The sequence below is a fragment of the Crassostrea angulata genome, chromosome 4, assembly GCF_025612915.1.
Source record: "Crassostrea angulata isolate pt1a10 chromosome 4, ASM2561291v2, whole genome shotgun sequence".
NCBI classification, from domain to species: Eukaryota; Metazoa; Mollusca; class Bivalvia; order Ostreida; family Ostreidae; genus Magallana; species Magallana angulata.
This window is the reverse complement of record NC_069114.1, coordinates 26,354,136-26,367,577: the sequence shown is the minus strand read 5'-3', so window position 1 is coordinate 26,367,577 and position 13,442 is coordinate 26,354,136. Positions and strand designations below refer to the sequence as shown.

The window sequence follows — 13,442 nt, the reverse complement described above, 5'->3', positions numbered from 1 at the left end:
TTGTGTTATCAGGGCGACACTTTAGCGACTCGCGAAGATTATTCTATTTCCATTACGTCAGAAAACTTATTTACTCGTTTCGGCTTTACTTAATCTTCTCTTTGTTAACATACGTACATCAAAATTCATCTAATTGACTTTATCATCTTTTTGGCCTTTAGTTATCAGTGTCAGCTCGTAGAAGAAATTCTGTGAAATTAGCCCGCTAGCATTTAAATCAAGTATCCTGATTGGTCAATGAGAGCAATTCCAAATTAAGCCGGATGGTTGGTGAATTTACTTAATTCACTTTCCATCCGACGTTTAAAGAATAAAGAAGTTGTTTTAATTTTACGGAATTGTTTCTCATTTTCATTAGGTAAGCTTGAATGAAATGTTATCTATTTTCAGTAATTTAGGTTTTCGTTACAGTATTTTATCATATTTTTCTGTTAGTAATTTTGATAGATTTTAGTTTGTTTTGATTAAAATACTTAAGAACAATGATTAACTATATATTTCTTATTATTCGGCGGAACTATGAATTTGTCATTCCAGAAATTTAGTTCTCATTTCTATAAAAGATATTTCGCGTCATTGTTTATTATGCCATGATACATAATTTTGCTTCATTTCGTTTAAATGTGTGATTTTTATTATTAAATACTTTGCTGTTAAATGCTGTTTTTATAAAGTTTGAATTCGCCGCGTAATTATTGTAAACCTGTAGTGAACTCTTCAGTGCGAGAAGGTGAACTTAAGAATCGGTAGAAATTCGTCAGCTAAGTAATATTTGTAAGTTATTTCCTCTTTAATTATTTAATGACAACAGTTTATATTTTGTTTTCTAGTTTTCTTGCATTTTATAAGCGTTATGCATTTTCATACTTATGCGGAATTATCGATCTTTAGATTATAAGCGGAAAAACGATCTCGCTTTCTCGCATTGCTGTGTTTTACTACAGGGTGTTTCGAAATATGTTTTTGTTTTAATTCACTTTCCATCCGACGTTTAAAGAATGAAGAACTTGTTTTAATTTTACGGAATTGTTTCTCTTTTCCATTAGCAACCAGTAGAAAGCCGAGTGGCATCCTACCAAGCTATTCCCCAACTTAATCATATTCACAAACAGAGAAAGTCTCTGTGTGAAATATACACACCAAATTAAACTAGACCGATCTATTCCTGTGTCACGAAATAAACATATCCTATTTCATTTTAATAGTCAGGCGATATCTACATGTAAATGAACATGTATTTAAAAGCAATCAGAAATGTTTAATCCCTTGAAAGTAACAACGCCACCATGGGTTTATTTCGGAACATGTTCTTTATTTTTGGCTTGGTCGATTTATTTGTTATAGGGACTGCTGTAGAGCCTCATTCCGCTATCAAGGGTATGGATAAGTGTTACTATATATATCAAAATATTCTCATATTAAAGTTAATCAAAAAATTTACAGGTTTTTTTTTTAAAGCTATACTTGGTCGGATTGTAGAATAGATTTTGTCCGCTGTAAAGCAAAGGTTAAAATTGCGATTATGTATATTGATGTTATTTTTCTCGATCATTTAGGGCAATTTTTCTATTAAAAAAAAAAAAAGATAAAGAAAAACTTAAATTGAACTTAAAAAGAAAGATGACTTTATGAATATTTGAAAGAATGTTTGTTCAGTTCGCCCCTTTGTAGATTCACCAAAGTATGTACATGTATATTTGTTACTAGACCGTGGCATTTGCCAACAGTAATATACATGTAAATAACCATTTGAAAGCATTTTTTCAAACAAAATAAATCAATAAGTGCATTTCTTTAACTCTATTGAAGTTTTTAAACGACGTCGGTCAATTCACTCTGATTTCGATCAAAATAATTTCGCAACGAAGCTAAACAGACTCTGTTCTTTTAATGCATATATGTGCATTGATTTTTTGTATAACTCTACAATAATCATTTTTAACTTAAACTATCTAAATTATTAAAAAGATATTGTTTCTGTGATCATAACTTGGTAAAAAAAAATTAACTTTTACAAAGAATTGGTCTGTTTGATTTATAAGCCCGAAAGTAAGACCTAAAAGATTGCATGAAGTGTTGTTTTTCGAAAAGTTATTCCATTTTTTTTTTTAAAGTTTTTCGTAAATGCATGTTTTCAAAATTGAAACGATTATTAATGCTATAAATCCGCATATTTAAGATTTTCCCTCTTTCAGGCAACGTGGAATCTCTGCTTGAGTTGACTCCATGGACTTGGAAACACCTAAACACGTCCCTCAAAGTGGATTCCCCCGTCACTGTGGATGTGTCCCTCACCTCTCACTACAGACTGACCGGGAAACACCTCAACAAGTTACTTAGTCAGTATATATCTCTTGAATTAGTAAATGTCCCTATATAAATCAGTATGTTTAGACCAACAGCTTTAAAGGTGAAGTCACGATTTTGGTCAACAGTTATTTTTCCGATTTTAATGATTACAATGCTTCAGCAAGGCATCTTAAATAGGCAACCAAAATTTCAGTGTCATTCGTTGAGTTATAAGCGAGTTACAGAGCTTACAATTCTTTTCTATTGTAAACAGAGTTTTTGTTTACTTTTTGAATGTTGAAGTGAAAATTTCAGTTTTGGACCGAACATGAACGTGTTAAACGTTAGAAACTGTTTATTTATGCTTAAGATGAATAAGAACATAGACAAATCAGTTTGAAAAATAATTTTTGAAGCTATGTAAACAAAAACAGGGCACGAGCCTTGTTTACATGAAATACATGTAGGATTGCGAGCCCAATATCTTGCTTATAACTCTACGAATTTCATTCAAGCATTAAAAATGCATTCCTTAAGGAATGTAAATAATACAGAAAATAGAATTTGACCAAATCTTTTAAAGAGGCGTATTTATGAAAATGATCATTAATCTAAGCTAATTAATGAACGGAATTTCAACATTTGCAAGTACACTGTACCATTACATAACAATTACAATTTAATACTGTAAATTAAACACCGAGTATAGGGCACATGCAGCGACGGTCAAATATACTTATAATTACGCAAACCTATAATAAATTGCTATGTATACTTGCAGGACTACAAAAACAAAGGGACTGTGCATCCATTCTCAAAACAATACCCAACACAAAAGGAAGAGACGGTGTGTACACGATATACCCGGATATGAAGACCAAGAAGTCGGTGTACTGTGAAATGACCACGGACGGCGGGGGGTGGACCGTGAGTCTTTACTGGTTCTTTTCCTATAATTCAATATAAGTCCATACCTAACACGTTAAATAATCTTCTAAAACTTACTGATTCTCTAGAATTCCTCTAACAGGCCTTCGTTGTGGTTAACGTAAGATGTCAATTTTTGTAACATTCACACTCAAAAAAACCCACCAAAATTGGTACAAATGCTTATTTTAAATACAATCCTCTCTTAATTTTGGACATTAAAATAACCCGATATCAGTGTCAAACATTGACACTGCAATAGTTTAACCACTTTAAAAAGTCTTCCAGAGCTAAGCTTTTCTCCTTAGAATTTTACAATAAATTCCAATGACAATTTTAGGTGTTGTCTTGCAGGTAATTCAAAGACGAATGGATGGTTCTGAAGACTTTTATCGGTCTTGGCAAACCTACAAAGCCGGATTTGGAAAACCACAAGGAGAATATTGGCTAGGTAAAAGCATGTGATAAAAAGTTTTCACGTGATTATTGAAATTCAATAAATTAAATGTTTGTTTTAATTTTATAAACAAAGGATCCCTAGTAGTCGAAAAAACACTTGCATTTGTACAAGTCGTGGATGAAAAGTAGCTACAAACAGCAATCTGCAATTATACCATGATGATTCCATGATAACTGTTTTAGTTGTTGTGCAGGTTAGCGATGTAGCCAATGGAACTCTTGTATATTTTCTAGGAAATGAAGATATTCACTTGCTCACAACAAGAACTAGCCAAGAGTTACGTGTGGACATAAAAAAGTTTTCAGGTGAGAAGGCATACGCCAAGTATTCCACATTTACCGTTGGAAGTGAGTCTCAGAAATACATGTTAGCCGTCGGAGGATACAGCGGAACGGCGGGTGAGTACACAAGATATCAGATAATATAAGCTCTCCATTGATTTTATAATTAATATCAAAATACACAAGATTAGTATATTCCAGGAAATAGTCTTGCATATCAGAACGGGATGAAGTTTTCTACCAAAGACCAAGACAATGACAAATGGAATAAACACTGTGGCGTGAATTTCCAAGGAGGGTGGTGGTTCAAAGATTGCGAACATGCTTATCTAAACGGACCTTATCTAAAATCGGCTAAAATTACTTGGATTAGTATCAACTGGTACGCATTCGGAAATGAAAGCCGTGCTTTAAAGAAAGCCTCGATGATGATCAGATCCAAGAATTGACTTTGTTGTGAAAGTATTTATTAAAACAAAAATTGCCTGTCTTCGTACCTGGTATTTGTCTTTTTATAAGCAATTGAAAACCAAGTAGTTTTCTCAAAATATTCTCTGTCTCATCATTGATGAAATATTGTCAGAGGTTGTTAAACTCTAATTGATAAACAATTAAGAAAGGTAGTCCTTTTCTTCAAATCACTCGCTTCGTTTTTACATATAAGTTGAATGTTTCTATATAACTATAACACGTCACTTGTTTGTTTTCCTTCATCAGACAATCACTACAACCTAACAGGTTCAAAGCTTGTGTCACTTAAAAAGGGAAAAGGAAGTTGTATGTTTGAATTGCAGCCATGTAAAACATGATGTCCATTATTTCAGATCTGTCCTTTTGTATCAGGATATCATAAGATTTGGTGTAATGGATAGATGCCCGTTTACCATCTAAACATAAGTTCTCTGTAATGGCATCAAAGTGGTCAATACAAATATCCAGGAACAGGAACATTATCTGTAAATAATATAAAATAACTTACTAAAGTAATATGTAAATATTCATAAACTCTACACACAAAACATTATCATGAAAACTGAAGGTATACTATACCTACACTCATTGATAAAACATTTATATTCAAACGGGGCAAACTTTGTTAATCCTAGCTAACCTTGTTTAACTAGATGTTTGCTCATTTACAGCATCAACCATCATAAGAATCAAATACTATACTTTCCATAGACAATCATTTAGAATTTGACTGGTCATGATTTGTAGAAGTGTAATAAGGTTTTAATATGTAGAAATTTATCGCCCTGTCATGTTCTATAAATACAAAATCTACAAAATATTTTGTATTTACTGCCCCTCCGTAAATTCAAATTTACAACATGACAGCCCCAATTCAAATAATTATGTAATGCCTGATAAGACCCCTAATTACCTCTGATCTCAAACATACAATTCCTACAGCATACGGTGAGAAAAATGACCCGTAGCTTTCAATTAGAAGTTCTGTTCCAATCTTCCCCATTACATTGGAGCTGATAATGTTCTCTATCCACGTTTTCATTGGTCTTCTTTTGTCAATATGGTCTTCTCTCTTCACCTTCAAGTAAAATTATTTTGCATTATTCAATCTCATCAAATAATAAATGCTATTTGATGTAAAAAAAAAAAAATTGTTCCCATAATGCATTTTCTTTTTTTTCTTCATTTTTTGGACCTCTGACTTGCATTGGTAGATACCCAGGTTTTAAAGTGGACCAGAGCATAAACATTTTTAAAATTATTTGTCTGTTGGAGACCATATCTGTTAATAAAATTTAAAAACTGCACAAGACTGCAGAAATCCACACCACCAGAACAAACTGCAATTTATCATAATTGTCAGTAAAGGTTATCATGGCCTAATGAGTAAAAAATTATAAAACAGTGAATTGCCTGAAACTTATAATTTATATATGATAAATATTAATACAGTCAAACATTATTATCTGCATATATACAACACATTTATATTCAAGATAAAGAGGTTCCTACTGTATTTGGAGAGTAATTATTTCATTAGTAACTTATACATCATTTGGAACTAATTTATTCTATATTTAATAGGCAAAACTTTCCATTATTAAAACATTTTTCATAAATAAATGCTACTCATAAACTTGCAGAATTGTTGATTTAATGGTCTAATTTCTCACTGCTTTCTTGATAATAGAGTTAACACATGCTATATACCAGTAATATAAAATTCAACATAAGTTAACAAAAAGTGAATTTATAAATGTTATACCTCACAACTCATTATCAGCACAGGAGACCCATCTGCTCCATAGGGAGTAAACGTCTGTACAAAGTGTATGTCTGGTTCACTCATTATAACTTTGTTCCTGAATATTCCATAGGTTTTTCTGTGTGGCCTATGAAAATTTAAAACACAGTTTAATCATAGATTACAGAGATCACCTTGTCACCTTGACCGAATCTATTGCCCATATTTTTCATTAGATAAATGTATACATAGATACTGCATTTTTAAAATTTCTACAGGGTGTAGGTAACTTGCGACTATGAACATAATTGGTAATTTGCATCTCTAAATGTATCTATTTCAACTTTGATACAAGTTTGATTAAGGAAAATCAGTCAGAAGAAACCTGATTTATTAACTTATTCATTTGCAACTAGACAAAATAAAGATGGTGACCATCTCAAAATGCTCCGCTTAAATAATGGACAATAGGATGAAAAATGCTTCAGAAAACTATGCATTGACCTTGACCTATAAATTAGAAATGTTCCAGCTGGACATAGAACTTTTAATTCAATTCCATTAACCCTTACATACAGGCATTTTTTTTCAATCTGAGCAAGATTATGCAAATGGGAAATAATCTACAGTTAAAAACTGATTATAAAGAAATCTGCTATGACCTTCACATTGACTAGGTTCAAAGTCACTGCACACCATCAACCCAAAAGCTCTGTTTATGTGAAGTATAAGCTAAATAAGGCTAAGTGGAGAGCACATATACATAATGCTCTTAAAAAAGGATTTTTGTGTGACCTGATATGACCTTGACACTTGACCTACAAACATCATTCAAGATTTTTGCATACCCTTTGATCGAAGGTACTCTGTGAGTGAAGTATGAGCTAGATTGGACCAAAGGGAGAGAAGATATGCTTCGCACAAGGATTTTTCACATAATTCTGCTATGACCTTCACATTTGACCTTGAAACTTGACTCAAGGTCAATGCACACCCTTTACTCAAAAGCTCTGTTTATGTGAAGTATGAGCAATATAGGGCTAAGTGGAGAGTAAATATGCTCTGAAAAAGAATTTTTTGTGTGATTTCAATATAACCTTGACCCTAGACCTACCAACATCATTCAAGGTCACTGCACACCCTTTGACCATAGGCACTCTGTGAGTGAAGATCGAGCCAAATTGGACCTAGGGGAGGGAAGGTATGCTCCCGACAAGGATTTTTCATATAATTCTGCTATCACATCCTTTACCCAAAGGCACTCTGTGGGTGAAATATATGAGCCAGATTGCGCCAAGGAGAGAGAAGATATGTTTCAGACAAGAGATCTCCCACGGGCAGATGGAAGGAAGGACAGACAGACTGATCACTATAGGGCGCCTGCAGAGAGGGGCCCTAATAAGTATGCATAGTCTACGCATATTTGAAAAGAACAGCTCACAAACTATTCTAGCATTAACCTGCTCTTTAACAATATAGGTTATATCAAACCAAGACAATTATTGTATCTTCCTTGCAGGGTTGGTATAGACAGGTACATAATCTGTTATGGGTCTGCTCTATAATCACTCATCCAGGAAATATAAGTCACATTCAGCATCCAAAACAATCATGACTAGTACAAATCCATTCCTAGATTGCATCACCCTTGCAAGTTTGATAAGGTACTGCCAGATACTGCCTATAAATGCTTAAATGCTTGAGTAAAGACCATCTCTTAAATTTTAACCTGTCCAAAAATTAGATAGTTACTTCCGAGTTCACCTCCTTCCAAAACTTTAACCTGTTTCCTCATTTGTAAGATGTAAGTCAAGAGAATATCTGAAACATGAAATGCATGAATGTGTCAAGATAATTAATCAATAACACATCCCAGAAGTAAAAATTACTTGATGAATAAATATTATTCACTCACCTTGGATGAAGCAAACAAATTTTTGAAAAGCTCATGAACAATGTATGATAGATTTTTTCACAAGGGTCTCTTTCTTTTTCGTTCTCATGATTCTCATGGTGGGATATTTTTGGGGGTATTACAGGATGAAATATGGACCGCACTATATCAACACAGCTCTGCAAAAACTCATTTACTGATGCCGCCCACTGACCAAATAACCTGCAAATCAAAATTTTATACAAATGTTACCATAATTTATTAATTAATCTCACCTGGATGCTAGTCACTTGGTATATATAAGCATTGCAACTGTATATTTAATTTTCTCTGGTGATTAATTTTATTTACTGTACTGATCTTAGGTGTGCCACAGGTGACCACATGTCATAATGAACAACTAAATACTTGTGTTCTGAAAACATACTTTGATGCACACTTGTAGATCCACCATTTCTACAGTGTAAACAGAAGACAAATAATGCTTCATTAATCAATCTGTCAATGAAACAGTTGATTACGATGGAATGAAACTTCAATTGCACTTGCGTAAATTGGAATTCTGGGAAGAAATTAGACTACCCGTGATAGGGAAATTCAAAGTTATGAAACTGGTCAGTTTCTAAATAGGTTAAACTGCGAATCAGACTGTCTCTGGGTATTGTCTGCAGCCATGGTTGTGGTATACACATAAACATGTGACTCTCGATGGCTCAAAGTCCATGGTACCAAAGAAAAAGTTTTTAAGAGTTCGGAATTTTCTGGGTTGCACGATGGGTTTTAAAATTAGTCTTATTGGATATTTATCTAGTGCTAACCTTAAGCTTAAACAACATTTTCTTTTCAGATGAATTTAAATATATGTATGTTTTAAAAACTAAATGGAAACAAATACATGTATTGAGTAAAGTCATGATAATTTATTTTTTTATGCATCTTATTATGACCAGATTGCTCAAAACTACTGGACTGCAAGACGACATTTTGTAAAAGATAACTGAGAATCAACCACTGTTCCCATTTCATTCCATTTCATCACCAGCTGTACTGATTCCAAACATGTTCAGCCTTAATCATAATAATTACAATATTAATGCTGATATAAATAAATTTTACAATTTTATTATTCATTAATTTTCACTATGGCTCAAAATTATCGTCTCGTCTCAATTAATTTTTCATTTTTAAGATAGTCAGTGTAATTATAAATTAGGTTACAGTATGGTCAATCATCGAACAAATATCACCTAGTGACATTGCAGGACAAGTGTCGCCTGAATAAACAACCAGTTACATGGGTCTTGCCTCTATAGTGGCTTGCCTATACACAGCCACTTCGAAGTATCGAGAGTACAAAACTGAAGATTATAAATAACGGGACTGCAGTTTGACTTCGAGGGATCAAGGGTTTCTATAGATCAAGAGTTCGAGAAATCAAGAGTACATTTGCTTAATTATACAGAGAAAAAAATCAAGATCCTAGACTCACTTCGAGCGATCATGAACTTCCAGCCATCAAGAGTTACCTTTATATATTTTTCTTATTGGAGAGGATATAAATTGGCAGTGGTTTGCGACAGGACCATGAAATTCAGCGAGCGATTTTTGCAAAGTTACAATTCTAGTCAATAAGTTTGTGTGCAGTCATACATTGTATGTACATCGCTACACGCCTGTCTCTTACCCTAAACATGCTTAAGTGAATAAACTTTGCAAACTAATGTGCAACTGCATATTTTTATTTATATAGATGGTGTATTCACTTTTGACCTAAAATTTATATTCCGCTTGCTGACTTTTTTTAGCTTTTAAAAAGGCTAATCTTTTGTAAATTAATCTAAAGGAAAAGGAACAAAATCATGCCAAAACAATCACTCTAAACAAGCACCAATCCAAAAAATGTTAATACTCTTACTTCTGTTGATATAATAAAACATATTGTTATACTTTCATGTTAAATACTGAAATCTGATTGGTTAAGACGCAGTTAATAATATTTTCTATTACCCTCAGCGTTAGCAACGCACTTAGCAACGGGTAACATTAAAAAATGTTACATGCGCGAAAATTATGCGCGTACGGTTCGCTGTAGAATTCACGTTATTCCTATATAAAAGCAGTAAAATTTTCTTAAAAATTAAGACATTCAGTATAACAAAATAAATAGTGCCTGTTTGGGAGGATAACAGTTGAAATTGACACTCCTCGAAAACCATTGTCAACCTCCGCTTCGCGTCGGTTGACAATGGTTTTCTCGGGGTTGACAATGGTTTTCTCGGGGTGTCAATTTCAACTGTTACCCTCCCAAACAGGCACTATTTATATAATATGAAATAAGGGCAAAATTAATTCTCACCAATTCAGCTGAAAAAAAAAGTTAAGTTTAAAATTTTCCAGAAACAAAATTTTCCAGAAACAATAAAACTTACCTGATCATTGTGTCACCAGTATACTGTCCATTTATTACAGTTTTTCTGTAAAATTTGTTCACTCTCTGTGCTTCATTTACGATACAATCAAGAGTATTTCTTTTCAGAGCATTGAAAGCATGACGATTCCGTCTTCCTCTGTCGCTGTCCTCATTTTTTGTTTCAAAATGCATTTCAGCAGTTTTAGTGATAGTTTCTAAAACCACATTCAAGTTCTCCAACTGATCTTCATTAGCCTGCTTAAAAGTGCCCAATATTTCCTCTTCAACTACTGTGCTCATGGTCCATTGTTTCTTTTCTTTGAGCATTTTAAAGAAACAGTCGATTGGCATTGGTTGCTCATCATAAAATATATTTAAGTCACTCATATCCTCTTTTTTAAAATCAGAAGCCAACAGTCTTTTTTTGATACTTCTCCACTGCCCAGTTTCTGAGTCGGAAGAAGATGACTTTGTTGGTGAAGGAATTGTATGCTGTGCTCGTCTTCCATGTGGAATATTTTGTTTTACACATGATGATTTGGGCAGCTTAAATGAAAGTCAAATAAAGAGATTATTATTTCAATCATTTGAGTAAAATATTTATCTTGATGCTTTAATACATCATAGAATTACAATTTACTATAATTTGATAATTTATATTTACATTCTACTGTGTTTTTCCATTAAATTTTGTGATGTTTAAATGCCTCTAAATGCAACAACTAATCACTGCGTATATGTTTACATGTAATTTACCTAAGTAGTTCCCAAACAGTACTTGATTTTTATGTTACCAGTTAAAAAAATGATATTTTATCTCTGTTGTCAAAGCACCACGTTTTAAAATTATTCAATAAAAAAGTTGATTTTATTGTTATCAACTTAAAATTTCAAGAGTTATTTTTCATGGATTATATTTTCATGCTCATCGATCTCAACTCAACAGTCTATGTGATAACCAGTTTAAACTTGTTTTTATAAAACAGCTGTTCTTGATGTTACTAAATTACTTCCTCCGTGATCTGCAATTTGTATAGATTTATCTAAGTAAATAATTGATTTCATCACTAAGAGAATGTAAATATAAGCATTAAATGATTTATTTTTGACGTCGTCGTGTCAATTATTGCCGTCAATTTAGCAGAGAAGTTATCATAATGTGCTAATGCGCGTTATTCAATTTGTCTGCTTACCCGACGGCAGTTATTGGCGCGACGACGTCAAAAATAAATCATTCAATGCTATAATAAATCATTCATTCACTTGTCCATACACATTTCATTATTTACTCTATTTCATTGTTTATTAGGTAATGGATCATATTTGACCAGGGATGGGGTAATCATAATCAGTAATCGTAATCAGCTGTAATCAAATACAGGTTGCTGAGTAATCATGAGTAATCAGTAATCATCCATTTTTCTGATTACAAGTAATCGTAATTTAATCGATTACTCTGTGAAAAAGTCCTGTAATCATGATTAATTTTTGATTACTTTTATGATTACAATGGCAAATTTCAATAGGTTGAAATCATTATTCATTGCTGCTTCTGAAACCTTTTGAAGATGCCACATTGATGGTGCAGCAGGAAAATAATGTTTCTGGGAGTCTAGCTATTCCTGTGACACTGGGTATTGAGCACAAGCTTGCCGAACTATCAACAACCTATAACAACACGATGGTATCAACGTTGATGTCTTCAATGTCAAAAAGACTCTCAATTTACAAAGATGATGATGTTTACCAACTATCAGCAGTTTTAGATCCAAGATTTAAAACTAGGTGGTCAAAATCTCCTGCTAATATAGAAGAAAAACTACTACTGTATGCTAGGAGGCAAGACTTGACCTGTGAAAATTCGAGTTACGATGGATCTCCTCCAAGGAAAATTAGTTTACATTGATATCAGAATAAAGAGTCCTGTCCAAAAATGCACTGGTTTTTTAAATGAAACATTTAAACTATGAAAAAACTGAAAAACAAATAATGTAATCTAAAGTAATCACAAGTAATCATGATTACAACTAGGAAAATTACCAGTTCGTCTGATGCACTGGAGAGATTTTCAGTTGGTGATGGCGGGTTTGAATAATCCCCTTCATAATGGGTCTCACTTACTTCTGCTATCCGATCGCCCATTGCGCTCAAGCCTACTGAACACAAATGTCAAACCCTGTCATCTTTTTTCGCGGCATATTGGATGCGGTTCCTATTGAATTCGTTGTCTCTACAGTATAGTCATAATGATATCGGGAGAAAACGTACCCAAGAGAAAACGTACCCAGGAGAAAACGTACCCAATCTCTAGGGTACGTTTTCTCTAGGAGAAAACGTACCCGGGTACGTTTTCTCTTGGAGAAAACGTACCCTATGAAAATCATAATTATACTACTTAATAGTTTTTAATACTTTTAAATACTATTTTGCATAATAAATATACAGAAATGTAAGAGTTTTATAGATATATGAATTTAATACTTTATAATTTTAAAGGGGTTGGACATATTAAATAATTTTCAAATGCTACTTAATGCATATTTCAATGCATAGATGTATAGAAATATATTCATTTTATGAATAATATCTTTATAATAATTGTAGCAACTTTTATTTTAGTACGAAATAATGACCTGTCATAAAGTGTTATCTGACTACTATCCATTTATCGGTAGCCTTACCGATTTCAGTTTCTCCATGCGAGATCCCCTGATTTTAATTATATGTATTGTATTGTATTGTTTATTAGTCAACAGCTGTACAGCTCATAGACATATACAATTAATATACACATGTTATAATACATATACTGGTCACTTGAAAAAGGCAAGTTTATACATGAAGTTTTCTGATTACAAAAGCATTCTTAATATATTTACCTAAATTGCACAAATCCTTTACATTTTGTGTTGACAATAATAGAATTAATTTAAAGACAGAGGGTTTAATATAATAAAACTTCTTAA

The 13,442-nt window shown here is 32.8% G+C and overlaps 2 protein-coding genes across 3 annotated transcripts; one reads left to right on the top strand and one right to left on the bottom strand.

Annotated features, from left to right (window-relative positions):
• Positions 1–1,258: 1,258 nt before the first annotated feature.
• Positions 1,259–4,414, top strand: LOC128180328 (ryncolin-4-like). Its single transcript, XM_052848358.1, has 6 exons — positions 1,259–1,377; positions 2,196–2,339; positions 3,071–3,216; positions 3,571–3,667; positions 3,910–4,074; positions 4,159–4,414. The coding sequence occupies exons 1-6, from the start codon at positions 1,287–1,289 to the stop codon at positions 4,404–4,406; spliced, it is 891 nt and encodes a 296-aa protein (XP_052704318.1). The 5' UTR covers positions 1,259–1,286; the 3' UTR covers positions 4,407–4,414.
• Positions 4,407–12,680, bottom strand: LOC128180327 (uncharacterized). 2 transcript variants are annotated; one of them, XM_052848356.1, is made up of 6 exons: positions 12,517–12,680; positions 10,496–11,022; positions 8,088–8,288; positions 6,194–6,320; positions 5,342–5,506; positions 4,407–4,911 (listed from the first exon to the last, which is right to left on the bottom strand). In XM_052848356.1, exons 1-6 carry the CDS (start codon positions 12,616–12,618, stop codon positions 4,714–4,716), a joined length of 1,320 nt encoding a protein of 439 aa, XP_052704316.1. In that variant the 5' UTR covers positions 12,619–12,680; the 3' UTR covers positions 4,407–4,713. The 2 variants fall into 2 exon arrangements, with proteins under 2 accessions (XP_052704316.1, XP_052704317.1); XM_052848357.1 differs by having other exon boundaries at positions 12,598–12,675.
• Positions 12,681–13,442: the final 762 nt, after the last annotated feature.